A 15,460-nucleotide genomic window follows, 5' to 3' on the forward strand; every position below is an offset into this window, starting at 1 on the left:
GCTGCTTAGAAGAGTTCCCTCTGGGACCCCCCTGATGCCCCCATACTCCTTCACCCCCTGAGACCTTGCCAGGACCTGCCCCACCCACCCTAGGAGGAGACCCCTCTCCAATCCCCCTGGAACCACCCCCACTAACTCTGTGACCCCACCAGCCCAACTCGGCCCCTCCCCCGCAGTGCATCCAGCTTCGAGGGCCGCAGTGTCCCAGCCACCCCCATCCTGAGCCGTGGCAGCTACAGCCACAACCAGCACCTCAGGTACCGCTGAGAACCCCCTGACACCCCTCTGAGAAACCTCCTGAACTGGGAATCCATCCCAGGGACCTCTTCAGGACCTCCCTGCCCCCCTTGGACATCCTGGGGTCTCCCATCCATCCCCAGCTTGGGGTATCCTCTCCTTAGCATGATGGGAGAGACGAAGTGCAGTTGGGGGGAATTGCCATTGAGGGGAAAGCGGGGATCCCCCATCCATTCCCAGCTGCGAGGGGGGGGGGGGGTCTCCCACCTACTGTCCAGCTCACCTCCCCTGCTTAGCACCAGGGTAGAGACCAAGTGGAGATGGGAAGGAGTTGGAACTATCCATTGAGAGGGAAGGGGGATCCCCTTGCTTAGCACCATGGGAGAGATGAAGCGGGTCTGGGCAGGGGGGGGTTCTCAAGCTGAATTGGGGTCCCTCCAAGTACTAACCCACCTTTCTATTCTCCACCCCCCCTTTGCAGGCCTGACCCCCCCCGGCTCTGGCAGGGCCCCCTAGACTCCCCCACCCCTGGTGCACGGCGCAGCAACAGCTCGGAGGCCTTGATCGAGCGGGGCGGAGGGTTGGGGGACCCTTCGCCCCCTGCCCAGCGCCCAGGTGGCAGCAGCGGCAGCCCTCCACACCAGACCCGCCGGGCCGGGAGAGCCAAGTCGTGTGGTCCTCCTCAAAGCCATCCACCTTGGGCGGGAGGCCCTCCAGCCCCTCCCCGGGGAGGCCAGAAAGCTCTGGCCTTGGAGGGCCTACGGGAGTGGTACCTGCGTCATGCGGGGCCACCCCTGCCCCCCAACAGGAGGGGGGGACCTCCCACTCCCCGCTGGCCGGACCCCTCCCCGCTGCCCCATTCGCTGAGCTACGCTGGGCCACCACCACAGGGCAGGTATGGGGGCTGGGGGGGCTGCTAAGGGGTGTTGTCCCCCCCTAGGACCAGGCATCTGGGACCCCCCTAAAACCAAGAACCCAGGTGTCCTGGCTGGGAGGTGGGGTGTGCAGAAAAGACAGGCCTGACTAATAGAGCCTGGGCTTACTGGGATAGAACCCAGCCATCTGGGTCTCCCTCCCACCCTTCCCCTTGAGACAAAGCTCAAGTCAGGGAACCCAGGCAGAGTCCCTTGAAACCAAGGATCCAGGTGTCCAGGGAAGTGGGGAAACTCCTGACTTAGAATAGGCCCCCAAGGGAACCTGCCTGGGCCTGGAGAGAACCCAGGTGTCCAGTTCCACCATGCCTCGCCTACCCCCAGATCAAGGTGTCCAAGGGCCTCTGGAACTCCAGTAAAAACAGATCTCCAGTTCAGGCTTTGAGAAGTTTTTCGGAGCCGGTGTGGGGGGGGAGAACAGACAAGGAACCCAGGTATCCAGGGGCCCCCTGGAACCCAAGGCTTTTAGGCTTGGACCCTGAGAAGATCCTTGGGATGGGGGAGGTTGATGTGTAAGGGACCCAGGCATCCAAGCCTGACTCACACTCTCTCTCTGTTTCTTCTCTTTCTATCCGTCCGGCTCTGGCTACGTCCGTCAGACCCTTCGCTGACTTTCTCTGCCCTGACAGCCCCCCTGGCCCAACGCCCCCCCGAGACCCAGATACACAACCCCCTGGGACACTGGTGTGACCTCCCTTGCAATGAGGAAGGCAGACTGCTGGCTGTGGGGGCATTGAACAACTACAGGCTGAACGCCTTCAACTCCCTAAAATTGGGGACCCCTATAACTCCCCAATACCAGGGGGCTAGAACTTGGGGGACCCCACCAATCTGGTGCATCACAGACCTAAATCTGGGGACCCCCACAGCCAACAAATAGTTTTAGGGATCCCCAAAATCTGTGGAGCTCCCCAACCCCCCAAAATTCAGGAGACCTCCACAATATGGGGAATAAACCAAATCTGAGTCCAGCCCCCCAAAAGCTGAGAAGCCCCCCAATATGTGGGAATCCTCCAGCCCCTCAAAACATTGGGGACATCCCAAAAGTCAGGAGAACCCCTGACAATCTAGAGATGCCTCTAGCCCCCTCAGAACTGGAAAGCCCCAGAATCCAGGTTCTCCATAATCTGAGGACACCCCATATCTGTGTGGTTCCCCTAAAAAGCTGTGAATCCCCCCAAATCTTGGAGGTCTCCCCACACATTGGGCCCTAAGCCCCAAATCTGGGGGACAACTCAACCCAAGAGTCTGGGGATACCCCCCAACCTCACAAATCTCAGGGGACCCCTAAGAAACATGGGATATCCCCCCCCCAACCTGGGAAACTCCCCCAGCCTCTCTAAAATAACTTGGAACTGCCCAAGTCCCCAACATCTCTGGAGGATACCCAAAATCTGGGCCTTCCCCAAAACTCAGGGGACCCCTTGCTATAATTTGGAGGAACTACTCCCCAATGTGAGGAGCCACCCCTGCTGTACTTGCATATCCCCAATGACCCCTGGGAAAAAAGCCTCTGGGGGACCTCTCCACCCTGCTAAAAACACCTCAGGAGAGCCCCATAATTTTAGAGGACAGGGTGGCTATACTCCCAAATCGGGAGTATAGCCACCAACTGCTATATCTGGGGACCCCCCCAACTCTGGGGTGGATTTTCAAAATTTGGGGGGTCCCTAGGTATAGCTGGAGCCCTCCAGGCCCACCAAATCTCAGGGGAGCTCCACAGAATCTGGACAACCCCAATACTCTGGGGGCATCCCGTAAAACTCATGATCCCCTAAAAATGTTGGGCTCCAACCCCTCCAGAAACTTCTCCATCTGCCCCATACTGCCCAGATTCAGGTGAAATCCCCTTGACCCTACCCCACCCCCATTCCTGGCTGGTGGGACTGGAAATTGGTGGGGGGGTCCCCCAGGAGCCCAGCGGACTCTTGCTGTCTCTCTCCTCTGGCTGCACTTTTCCCACATCGGGTGGCTGGTAAGAGGGCAGGGGAATATTTGTGGGGGGCAAGAAGAGGGGACAACTTAAAGGGCCCCCCCCCGAAACTTAAATCCGGGTGTGCTGTGTACAGACAAGGCTTTGTAAGAAATACACGGGTGACACCAACCAGGCGGCTCCTGGATTTCTTGGGCGGGGGTGGGAAATTAGGCCCAGGATCAGCTTCCCCTCCCCTCCCCTCCCCTGTACCAATAGTGCTCACCCACCTTTTATCCTCCCCCACAAAATTGGGCCCCGAATCAGTGTCCTAGAACCCCTTTATTTCCCTCCCTTTGGGTCTCCCCAGGATCGGGCCCAGAACTACAGCCACCCAATGAAGCTCACTCCCCTTTATTCCCCTCCCAGGATTGGGCCCAGAATAGCCCCCTTTTGCCCTTCTCTTTATCTTCCCCACCTTGGGTCATCCCAGGATCAGGGACCCCAGAGCATACCCTTCCCTCCTTTACCCTCCCCCTCCCTGCCTCCCCCAGAATTGGGGCCTCCAAAGTAGTGCCCCTTTGGTTCATCCCCCGTTTCTTCTCAAGATTGGACCTGGAATCAGGGCCCCCAGAAAATTTATTTGAATTGTCCCAGCCCGTGGTTCCTTCCAGGATCAGGACCTGATTCTGGGAGTGATGCCCAGGATTGGGCCTAGACTAGAACAGCCCCCTTTACCCCCAGCACAAACACATAATATCCACAATAAATAACTATCTAAAGAACTTTAAAAAAAATCCTCCAGAACCCCCTCAAAACCACCCAAAAAGTCAGAGGGGAAAAAACCTTAAGACAGGAAGAACCCACAATGAATAAATAGATTACAACCCCCCACCCCCAAATCTAAAGCAAGATTAAAAACAAATTCTCCAGACCCCTAAAATAATTTTAAAATCAAACTGGGGAAAAAGAACTCCAAACATACAACATCCACAATAAATACATTTAAAACCTAAACAATGAAAACTGATCCTGCCCCAACCCCCAATCAACCTCCCTAAAAAATATCCCAAAGCAACCCAAAACCAGAGGAAAAAAACTCCTAAACCAGGCAAAACCCACAATGAATAAGGTACACACACACACTTAAGCCCCCCTAAAAATCTTCAAAACCTTTCAGAACCACCGTAAGAACCACTCAAACCAACTCCCCCGCAAAAGAGGGGGAAGCTTCCCTCCCCCAGAACAGTGTAGACCCGCAATAAATAATTAAAAAAACTAAACTGAAATATCCCCCCAAAAATAAAATCAAGCCAGCCCAAAATCAGAGGGGCAAAATCCTACCCAAAACAGATAAAATCCATTCTATTGAGAGACAGAAACAAAATACAAAACTCCAAACCCCCAAAACTAATCAAACCAACCCAAAACCAGAAGGGGACAAAATTCACTCTGTGTATATGTATATTCTGTGTCTGTGAAGAAGCAGGGCTGGAAGGAACCACTAGAGGTTTACATCTAGTCCAAGCCCCTGCTTGAGGCAGGATCAGCCCTGTCCAAACCATCCCATACAAATCCACTGTCATAGGCATCTATGTACCCACACATATACTGTAGATAGATATTTAAACATATAATCATATAATAACACAAAGTAAAAACCCCTTCAAAGCCAATCAGCCCAACCTAGAACCAGAGGGAAAAAACCCAAGCCTACAAAATCCCCCTAAATAAATAATCTTAAAAAAACAACCAAAACCTCCAACCCCCTAGAGAGCAATTAACCAACCCCAAGACCAAAGGGACACCCCCCTTCCCCAGAACAGCCAGACCCCACAATAAATAAAGAAGCTAAAAAAATTAAGACAAACTGAAAATCCCTCCAAGCCCCTTATAAACCACTCAAACCAACCTACACCTAGAGGGAAGAAAGGCCCCCAAAACAAAGTCTGCTATATATTTGTAGGAAGGTAGGTGGATAGCTAAATAGATCATCTAGAGCAGGTTCTCAACCGTTTTTCGACCAGGACCCATTGGTAAAAGTTGGTGGCCAGTCCAGACCCAGTGCCCCTCACTCACCACCCCCAGTGTGTGGGGCAAGGAGTGGGCGGGGAGCCAGGCAGCCCCTCTCAGGCTGAAGCTCTGCCAGCCTGCAAGGGAAAAGCCACAGTTTCCCCCGTTTTTATCCTTCAAGGAGAATACATTTTTAACATTTCTTTCAGACTCTTTCATATATTCTTGCAACCCAGTTTTGGGTCCTGACCCATGGGTTGAAAAACGTTGATCTAGAGCAAACTGACTCCCCTCCACACTCCTAGAGAGCACTCAATCACCCCCCTCCCCCCGAGGGAAACTGCTCCCCCTACCCAGATAACCACAAAGAAATCCATGAATAAAAGACCTAAAGCAAACCAAACCTGCCTCCAAACCTCTCAGTGGAAGTTCCAAGCCAAACCCAAGGCAGAGCCCACCCATCTAAAGACCTAAGTTACTAAACAAAGTCCCCCCTCCCCCCAACCCAATTAAAGTAACTCAGAACCAGAGGGGGGGAAACTTCCTGAAACATGCAAGATCCTTTAAACCCCTACAAAGCTAACCAACCCCTCCAAAACCCCCCCAAACCTAATAATGATACTAATAAATAGCACTAATGATATATTAAAGGAAAGTGATAATATAATTAATAAGTTATAATATTAAAAAAACAAAACAAAACAAAAAAAAACTCAGCACAACCCACCCCAACCTAAACAGAAGAAAGCCCCGGGGAGTGGGTAGGGAGCGGGGCGACGGAACGGGGTGAGGCTTAGCTCCCCCGGCTTTAAGGGCGTGACTAAAAGTCATAGGGGGCGTGGCTGCGTGGGTAGCCCTAGGTCTTGGCGGATCGAAACGCCGGCAGGGAGCGGGGCTAGGGGAGGGGCGTGGCTTAATTTCACAGGTCTGTAAGGCGGTGCTAAAAGCAGCGGCGGGGGGCTTAAGTGACCCAGCTCTTGGGAGCGGAGCTTAATGCTTTCAAGAGGGGTGCGGCAAACACCCCTGGCCATGGGCCTCGGTGGAGAGCCATCAGACCGTAGGGTCAGGGCCTAGGGCACCCAGGACTTACGGGCGGGCTTCGGGAGGACCAGGGCTTCACTTGGACGCGAGGCTAAAGGCACAGGAGGGGCGGGGCGGGGCACCACCACCAGGGCCTGTGGAGCGAGGAAAGGGTGAAGGGGCAAGATTTAGCTCCCACCCAGTGCTCCGGGGTCCAATATCACACCGCCCCTATAGCCCTTTTGCAACTTCCCTAGCGGGCGCCAGTGCCACGCCAGAATACAAGTGATCCGTGGAGGGAGTAAGGGAGGAGACCTGGGAGCAGCAAGGCTGGTGCTTATTTGGAGGGAGACGGCCTCCTAGCAACGGCCATTGGGAGGCAAGAATGCGGCTGGTCCAAGGTAGGGTGAAGCCCACCAAACTGGGAGAGACTGGCCAATGACCCCTGGGTCCCGATCCTGGGGGTGCCCTTAGGATGGAGATGGGGGGTGGGTGTCTCCCATCTCACCCCACCTCCATACCCTCCCCCCCCCAGCTTGGTCCTCCCACCCCACAATACTTCCTCCAGCCCCTTCACTAAAATGGGAAGAGTTCCAGACACAGAAAGAGGACTCAGCCTTTACATTAAAATATCTGACAAGCTTTTTATTTCATTAGTGATTTCAGTGACAGATGGGCAGACGGACACAAACTAAGTCCAGGGGGCTGTGGGAGAAGGAACTTGGTGGGGCACCAAAGCCAATCAGGGTGTGAGGGGAAGATCAGGGGCCACAAGGGTTATGGGGGTGAAGAAATCTCAGGGAACACTGGAATAGCATCTGTGTGCAGGAGAACAGATATCACCTAGGCAGGGGCTGGTGGAAGGAATGTGGGAGGCACCAAGGACAATGAGGACTGGGAGGAAGAGCTATAAGGGGACATAACAGGGGAGAAATATTGGGGAACACAGAATGTGTGCGTGTGGGGGGGAAATAGAACAGACCCCTCCCCCATCTGCGCTTCCCAATGTATCAGGGAACATGGGCAGTAGGGAAAATGTTGGAGAACACTGAGGTAGGAGGAAGGGATTTGAGGAGGCAAGAGACAAAGGGGAAAGGGATGCTGTGGGGGCAGTGAGGGAAAAGAGGCCACAGGAGGGCCTGGGAGGACAAGAGAGACAAACAGGTGCTCTATGAGGGGGCAAATTTCATGGGACACTGAGGCAGGGACTGTGGGGGGGGGGGAGAAAGGATTTTAGGGTACACTAAGGCCAGGATTGTGGGAAGCAGGAAATATTGGGGACATGGGCTATAGCATAAAGGAGTAAGTTTTTAGGGGGTAAACAGAGGCAGAGCAGAGGGTGATAGAGTGGAATTGATTTTGGGGGACACCAATGCTCCAGCCTACATGGGAGGAGAAGGAGATGCTGAGGACACAGGAACCATAACAGAGCAAGGAGGAAGAACTGGGGGGTGGGGGCTGAGGCTGGAACTGTAGGGGGCAGATCTTGAAATAGAGGCAGGGACTGTTTTAGGGGGATAGATTTCAGGTCAGTGCTTCGGGAGGGAACAGCTTTGGGATGACATCAAGGAAGCAGCTTGTGGGGAATGTTGGGCTGGGGGGAAGGACACCAAGGTCAGGGCTGTGGGGGAGAAGGTTTTGGGGTGATACCAAGACAGCAGCTTGGAGAAGAAGGTTTTTTTTGGACAGACACTATGGCCAGGGTTTGGGGGGAGGGTTTTGGGGTGACACCAAGGCTGAGATCGAGGGAGAAGGCTTTTGGGGGCACACCTTGGCAGCTGGCAGGAGGGGAACCCCATCACAGGGCCAGGATGCGGTGTGGGGGCCCCCCACTGCCCTTCCCCAGGCGCTTGACCCTCAGCAGGGGCTGGGGGACCCTGGCATCTAGGAGGGCCCGGCGCAGTCGGTGGGGGGGAGGCATGGGGGGGCGGGGGACCCCCATGGCCAAGAGCCGGCTCAGCAGGTACCTGCGGGAAGCAGGGGGGGGGGGGGGGGTTGACAGAGAGAGATACTGGCTGGGACCAGGCATCTGGGATGGGGAGCACCAGAGTCCCCAGAAGACCCAGGTGTCCAGGCTTCCACCCTCCAGCCAAGAAAACACACGTCCAAAACCCAGCCCCCCTGCTCCCGCCCCACCAGAGAACCTACGTGTCTGGGCCCGTAGCCCCCACCCCAACTCCCAGCACCCTCCCCACAGAAACTGGGTATTCCAGTTCCCAGCCCCCCTACCCTCACCCTTATGGAAAACCCAGCCCCGCCCCTCCCAGAAACCCAGGCCCGAGGGAGGCTCACCTCAGCAGCTGGGTGTCCAGTCGGGGGTCCAGGTAGTAGCGGGGGGCCGAGGGCTCCAGGAGGGGGAGCAGAGCCGAGGACCCCCTCCAACGGGTCCCATGGGGCGGGGTCAGGCCGGGGGGCCCACCTGAGGCTCCCCCCCCCAGCTGGGCTAGGGCCAGGGCCAGGGCGAGCAGCTCCTCCCGCCCACCGGAAGGCGCCGCCACAATGGACCGACGCCCCCGCCGTGGGGGGGCCACCAGGAGCTGGGGAGAAGAGGGGGTGAGGAAGGGGACCCAGGCGTCCGGGTCCCCAGGCCCTCCCCCGAGAACCCAGGCGTCCGGGACCCCAGCCTGCCCCGCCCCGAGAACCCAGGCGTCCGGGAGTCTCAGTGTGTCCGCAGAGCACTCCCCACGTGTGCCCGGGGGCAGGAGTTACAGGGTCCCCTCCCGGTCAGCATGAGACAACGCCCGAGATGGGCCCAATCCTAGGCCCCGCCGTCCCTACCTTGCTGGCGGCCGGACCCAGCGCCGCAAGCAACAGGAGCAGTAGCGGAGTCATGGCAGCTATACCGGCACCGAACCGAGAGGGGGTGGGGTCATGGGTAAGCCCCGCCCCTCGTTTGCGAGCTGGCGCCCCCCCCCTCCACGTGGGTCATTTCCATCCTACAGGGATGCTCTCCCGTCGCCATGGCAACAGCGGCTTTGCGGGCCAGCTGCCTAGTAACAGTACCCCTCCCAAGCCCCGCCCACCCTCCCAGCATAGGAATGTACCATGTAGGAGGCCCGGAGGGGTGTGTGTGAACGGGACAACGTTCTACTACTGTAAAGGCTGGGGCGGGGGAAGCTATAGGACTAGGCTGACCACTGTAAAGGCTGCGGAGGAAAACTGGGCGGCACCACAGTGAGGACTGGGGGGAGGGCTGTGTCTGTGTGTGGAGGGAGTAGTCTGGGTTGTACCATCCTAAAGTCTGAGGGTGGAAGGGGTACGGGAGGAATTGGACTGTACCACTGTGGTGGGGAACAGCTATAGGTAGAATTGGGCTGTACCATCATACGGTCTGAGGGGGTGAATTGGACTGTACCATCGTGAGGGCTGCTGCGGGGGCGTATAGGGGAAACTGGGCTATACTATCATATTGGCTGCGTACAGGCAGGGATGCGGAAGGGGTGAGGGGAAACTGAGCTGTACTATCGCAGGAACTGCGGGACGGGAGTGTAGGGGGACCTGGTAGGAATTTACCCCACCCCCTAACTGTATAACCGCAGCCCCCAACCTCCGTCCACCATCCGCCTTCTTACTTTCACGGAGTCTTTGGACTTTGCACTTAGAGATCCTTTTATTTTGCAGGTGGGGAGCATGCCTGTGCTGGCGCGCGCCCGGCCCTGCCCCTAGGGTGCCCCGCCTCCCTCCGAGGCCCTGCCCCCTTCTAGCGCGATAGCGACACTTATCCCGGGATACTGGGGGCGGGGAGAGGGAGCCTTTCAGACCGGCGGGTCTGCTGGGTGAGGGAGGGGCTTCTCTGAGGGACAATAACTTGCTAGCAACTGTGGCAGGGGCCGTGTTTAGGTAACAGAGAAAACTGAAACAGGGACAATGCGGTGGGCTGTGGGGGTCCTGGAGGATGTGAATCTCCCAACAGAAGGAGAAAGAGCCCAGTAGTCCAGGTTCCTGGCACCTCCCCAAACCCCACACATTTGCCAGCAGCTGCAGAGAACCCAGGTCCTCAGCCTACCCCTCGCCAGAGAGTGGAGAGAACCCAAACAGCCAGGTCTGGAGCAAGGAGGGGCAAGGGGGAGAGGGGCTGGAGGGATCCTGGCTAATCTTGGGCTCCTCCTAACACATCCTGGAGTTTCTTAGTAGGGGGGTGTTCCCCAGGGTGAGGGAGAGGAGCCTCTTCCTCCATGTCCATTACGGGGGAATCTCCCCTCCCCCATCTTTAAGGGAGGGACAATACCCCCAGGGACCAGTGCCACAGGGGTCCAGCCTCTCCCTGCATTCTGTGCATTTGGGTTGGGGGTCACCCCTTCCCCAATCCTAGGAGGAGTTCTTCCAGGGATGCACAAGTGATGGAAAGGGGGGCAGGGACATCCCCAGAGGAATCCATGGGTGTCTGTGTCCATGTCAGTGCCGTGCGTCTTTCTACCCTGTCTTGGTGTATGAAGGGGGCCCACCCCTCCCACCATCCTAGGGGACTCCCCCACATCTACTCCTGTCCATGCTTATTTCCCCCACCCTGGGAGATCCTGGAGTGCAGGTGTGTCCGTAAGGGGAATCGGGGGGGGCACCTCTTTCCCCTCTTGGTGTGTCCCAGCAGGTCATCCTTTCCCCATCTTAGAGGGTGGTCCCTGAGGGTGTAGGCATGTCCACAGGGGAGGAAATATCCTCCAAGTAATCCACCTATCTCTGAGGGGGTGTTGTCCCCCCAATCCTGGTGTGTCCAGAGGGGCTTTACCCCTCCCCCTCTGCTGGCACCTCCAAATAGACCCCCAAATAGATCCACGCGTGTCCATGGGGGGGTCAGAGCGCAGTCTCCAGGCTGTGGGGCGGGGCAGGCGTTGTTATTGGTGTTGTGGGAGGGGCCCCTGCTGGGCCGAAGCACCACACCATCCTCAGCATCTGTGTCATCAATGAGGGGGATCCCGGTCAGGTCCACATGTGACAGCGGCGGATCTGGGAGTGGCCGGGGGCGGTGGAGGCAGCCATGGGTGTCTGACAGCTCCAGTCCAGCATAGAGGGAGCTGCGGAAGGCCCGCACCACACGCATCTGCAGGACCCAGGCGATGGGGAAGCAAGGGAAGACAGGGGGAGTTAGGGAGGGACAAGGACCCAGCATTCCAGGCTCCTACTGCCCCTGCTGTCTACTCCCACCCCCTCCCCCTGCAAGCCCAGATGTCCAGGCTCCCCACCCCACCCCACCCTGCATAGAACCTAGGTGCCCAGGCCCCCAGCCCTAGCCCCACTGTTCTACCCACCACAGGAGAAGAGAACCCAGGAGTTCAGGCTCCCATGCCCCCTCATCTCTCCCCCATAAGGGGTGGGTGGGCCGGGGTACATGGATAGCAATGGGAGCCGAGGGAGGCCTGATGGCACCGGTGGGATACAACCAGAGGTGGGGGAGGTTGCTTATTGGTGCATGGGAGAGGCAGATTGGTGGAGCTTTAGGACCCCAGCTTTATTGAATGGGGATGCAGGTTACTGGTTGATGACAGTAGTGGGATCCAGCCTTACTGAAGAGGGGGGAGGAGCAGATGGTTGCTGACTGGTGATGGGGCAGGATCCCAGCCTTACTGAACGGGGGAAGGCTGCTGATAGAGGGACAGGAGAGGTTGCTGATCAGGGTCACAGTGGGATCCTGGACTTCTAAATGGTGGGAAGTGACTGTGGGGTGGTACTGGGGGGATCCCAGCCACAACACCCTCCAAGCCCCAGCTGCTGGGCGGACCTTCCCCAGCCCCACTGATCTCACCTGGGTCTGGATTCGGTGAAGGCCACGGAACCACAGCACCTGCCCACGCCACAACTCCTGCTCTACAGGGTCCATGTTGTCCTCGTCCTCGGCTGCCTCCTGGCTCAGCCCCCGTCTCTGCCCAGCTTTGCCCAGGCACTGCAGCTGCAGCGCGAGGACCCCTGCCAGCACCTGCCATGTGTGGTGGTGGTAGTGAGGGGGGCAGAGGTTAGGGAGGGCTGCCAAGAGGGTTGGATCTGGGAGTGGTACTAGTAGGTGGGGTGGATGTTGGGGGCTGGGAAAGATTAGGGACACTAGCCCCAGCCTTAGTGAATGGGGGAAGGCTGCTGATGGGTGGACAGTGGATTCCACCCTTATGGAATGGAGGAAGTGAATCCAATAGGGTTGTATTTGGGGGTTTAGTAAGATTTTGGGGTTCTATTTAGTGGGGAGGACTAGATTTGTGGGGGCTGGGAGGCTTGGGCTATGTACAGCTGTATTTGGGGTCTGGGTAGGTTTTTGGGGAGCTGGAAGATTTGGGGACTAGGAGGAACTTGTGGGGCTAAGATAGTTTAGGAGGAGTGGTCTGGGGAGTATGTTAGGGTGTTGTAAGAGTAGAAGGGGCTATGTTGAACACTGGGGGGCTTGGGAGGCTCCCAGGCCCCACCCCCATTCCTAGAGTTTTCCCCCAGGTTCCAGGCCCCTTCCTTTGACTCCCAGGCCCCACCACCCTGGTCAAGAGGGGTCTGGAAGGGTTGGAGGGGAGAACAGGGGCTGGGGCCCCTTGGGGGGGGGGGGATTTTGGGGTGCCCAAGAGATCTGTGAGAAGGCTTAGGCAGGTTCAGGCCAGCTGAGGGGTTTAGGGGTTAGAAGGGGTCTGGGGGGGGTTGAAGGATCTAGGCCTGTTAGGGCAGCTTTTGTGGGCTCATGAGGGGTCTAGGGGACTTGGGAGATCCAGGCCTCTTGGAGGGTGTTTAGGAGCATCTGGGGAGGCCTCACCTGCCCCCAGAGGAGCTCGCCAATGCCGAGGAAGAGGCACCAGAGCCACTGCTGGGCAGAGAGGGGAGCGCAGCTGAATGGCTTTCCCCCAAACTGCACGATCAGGACCTGGGGGGATGGGGGAGGGGAGGGTGAGACTTGGGGTCCCCCAGCAGGGCCCCAGATCTGCGCTGGGGGGCCCAACCCTTCCTTTAAGGGCTCAGTCTTGACCATAGACCACTTTGGTCTTGACACAAGAGGCCCAAGTCCCGCCCACAGAGGAGGCTGATTTGGGCTCTAAGAGCCCAGTCCTGCACTTGGGGGGCCCCTATCCTGGCTAGAACAGCCTGATCCTGCCCATAAAGGGGGCCCGACGTAGCCCACCTGCAGGATGAAGGTGCCAAGGACAATGGTGCAGAAGATGGGGTTGGCAGTGAGGCCACAGAAGACGTTGCGCTCGCCATGTACCTTGCGGGCGTTGAGCTCATTGCCAAGCTGCATGAGCACAAAGGCACTGAAGACAATGGTGAAGTTCTCAGAGGGTGGTGTGTGGAGCGGGGCTGCCCTCCCACTGTCGATGTCGAACAGTACCTCACCTGGGGCAGGGCCAAGGAGGAGGAGGTAGGGCATCAGGCTCTGCCCTTGTGGCCCCATTCACCCGCTGACCCAGTTTTGTGGGGTAAGAGTAACCCCCTACTCCCAGGCCCTGCTCTATGGCTCCAAGGACAGGGCCCCATGTTGAGGTGCCACACCTTGGTTCCCAGGCATTGCCCCCCCTGTTGTGCCCCACGGCTTCTAGGCTTTGCCCCAAACTGTCCCAGGCCCCGCCCCCACTCCTAGAACCCTCCCCACTGGCTTTCAAGCCCCTTCCTTTGACTCCCAGGCCCTTCCAACCCCAGCAGACCCTGTCACCACTGTCCAAAGCCCTGCTCCTGCCCCATTTCCTAGGCTCCTCCCCCTGGCTCCCAGGCCCTGCCCCTTGCCTGGCCCTACCCCAAAGCTGACCAGACTCCTCCCACCATCCCAGGCTCCACCACTGGCCCTGCCTCCAATGTCCCAGGCCCCAGCCCCATGCCTAGACCTGTCTCAGGCGCCTCCCACCCTCTTAGGCTGCTCATTTTTAGATCCTCACCCACTTTTGACTCCCAGGTCCTACCTCCTAACTTACGGGCCACGCTCCACTACCAGTCCCACCCTCATGCCTAGCCCCCCAACACACACACACACACACACACTCTCTCTCTCTCTCTCTCTCTCTCTCTCTCTCTCTCTCTCTCTCTCCAGCAAAAAGCAGAGTGAAGACAGCAGCCAGCTGATATGCAGCATGGCCCAGCACATTCTTCATCATGATGGGGGACACCAGGGGTTGGTCACGGCCGTGAGGCTGGCGCAGCAGCAATGCCTCTGTGGGTGGCTCTGTGGCCAGCGCCAGCGAGGCCAGCGTGTCCATGATCAAGTTCACCCACAGCATCTGCACGGCTTTCAGTGGGGAGTCCTGGGGAGGAGGTAGAGGCAGGGGACGGGGCTGGACTATGGGGCGGGGCCAAGGCTGGGGAAGAAGGTCAGGACTGAGCCAAGGCTCGGGGTTGGGGTCAGGGGTGGAGTCAGGGTGAGGCTGGGAGTGGGATAAGGGCACAGAGGGAGTTGGGCAAAGGCTGCAGATGAGTCAGGCTGGGGCTGAGGGGCAGGGTAGTCAGTGGAACCAAGATGGGGGGGCTCAGGGGTGGGGCTGGAGGTGGGGCCAGAGTGTGACTGAGGCTGGGGGCATGGTCAGGGTGAGGCCAAGGCTGAGGGAGAGGGCAGGAGTGGGGCTGGGGAGGGGTGCCCCAGTGCCTGCATTTCCTGCCCCTAGCCATGCACCCAGTCCCTGCAGTTCACTGGTGACTGTCAGTTCCTCTATGCCTCCATCCACCCCACATCAGTCCCACCTGTCTCCATGTCCCATCCCTGCATCTTCTAAACCCCTGGACTGCCAAGCCATGCCTGGGTGATGCAGGCACTGGTGAAAGCAACAACAACAGCTACCACGTTGACAGTGAACTGGAACTGCAAGAACTTGGCAATGCCATCGTAGATGTTGCGGCCCCACATCACAGCACGCATGATGCTCGAGAAGTTGTCATCTGTCAGGATGATGTCAGACGCTTCCTTTGCCACATCCGTGCCCGCAATGCCCTGGGCCATGAGGCAAGGGCCCATTCCAGCCTAGAGCCAGCCACCACCTGGGCCAACCCAGGGCCAGCCAGGGCCCAATACCCACAAGCCACCATGGGAGGGGAGAGGCCTGGGGGTGGGATACTTGGGGGTGGGTTCCCGGTTACCATGGCAAAGCCGATGTCAGCCTTCTTGAGGGCGGGGCCATCGTTGGTGCCGTCCCCCATTACTGCGACGACCTGGCGCTGCTCCCCAGCAGTGCTGTCGATGATGCCTGGGGCAGGGAGGAGATGGGGGCTGTATGCCCCTCATCTCCATCACCCTCCTGCTGCCCTAGCTCTGCTCCTTCAACATCAGGCCCTGCCCCTAACATCGGGCCTAAGATCCACACCCACCCCCTCCACCCAGGCCCCACCCCTCCTCTAAAACCAGCCTCCAGCCTAGCCCTGCCCCTGGCCCTCCCCCACCCAGGCCCCGCCCCTAGGCCCATTGACA

General features: G+C 58.0%; 2 protein-coding genes across 2 annotated transcripts in view; one reads left to right on the forward strand and one right to left on the reverse strand.

The window, feature by feature from the left end:
• CCDC120 (coiled-coil domain containing 120) overlaps window positions 1–5,479 on the forward strand; it is a 9,549-nt gene extending 4,070 nt beyond the window's left edge. The window contains exons 7-9 of the mRNA XM_025213669.1: window positions 139–257; window positions 719–1,132; window positions 1,769–5,479. Coding sequence (XP_025069454.1) covers window positions 139–257; window positions 719–1,132; window positions 1,769–1,859 — 624 coding nt within the window. The 3' untranslated portion in view covers window positions 1,860–5,479. The remainder of the gene's footprint in view (window positions 1–138; window positions 258–718; window positions 1,133–1,768) is intronic.
• A 4,096-nt stretch (window positions 5,480–9,575) lies between these two features.
• LOC102374086 (plasma membrane calcium-transporting ATPase 3) overlaps window positions 9,576–15,460 on the reverse strand; it is a 20,209-nt gene continuing 14,324 nt past the window's right edge. Inside the window, 8 exon segments of the mRNA XM_025213671.1 lie at window positions 9,576–9,587; window positions 10,934–11,152; window positions 11,855–12,025; window positions 12,833–12,940; window positions 13,196–13,398; window positions 14,084–14,306; window positions 14,795–14,986; window positions 15,133–15,262. Of these exon segments, the coding sequence (XP_025069456.1) occupies window positions 9,576–9,587; window positions 10,934–11,152; window positions 11,855–12,025; window positions 12,833–12,940; window positions 13,196–13,398; window positions 14,084–14,306; window positions 14,795–14,986; window positions 15,133–15,262 (1,258 nt within the window).

This window comes from Alligator sinensis, unplaced genomic scaffold (assembly GCF_000455745.1).
Source record: "Alligator sinensis unplaced genomic scaffold, ASM45574v1 scaffold137_1, whole genome shotgun sequence".
Classification (NCBI taxonomy): Eukaryota; Metazoa; Chordata; order Crocodylia; family Alligatoridae; genus Alligator; species Alligator sinensis.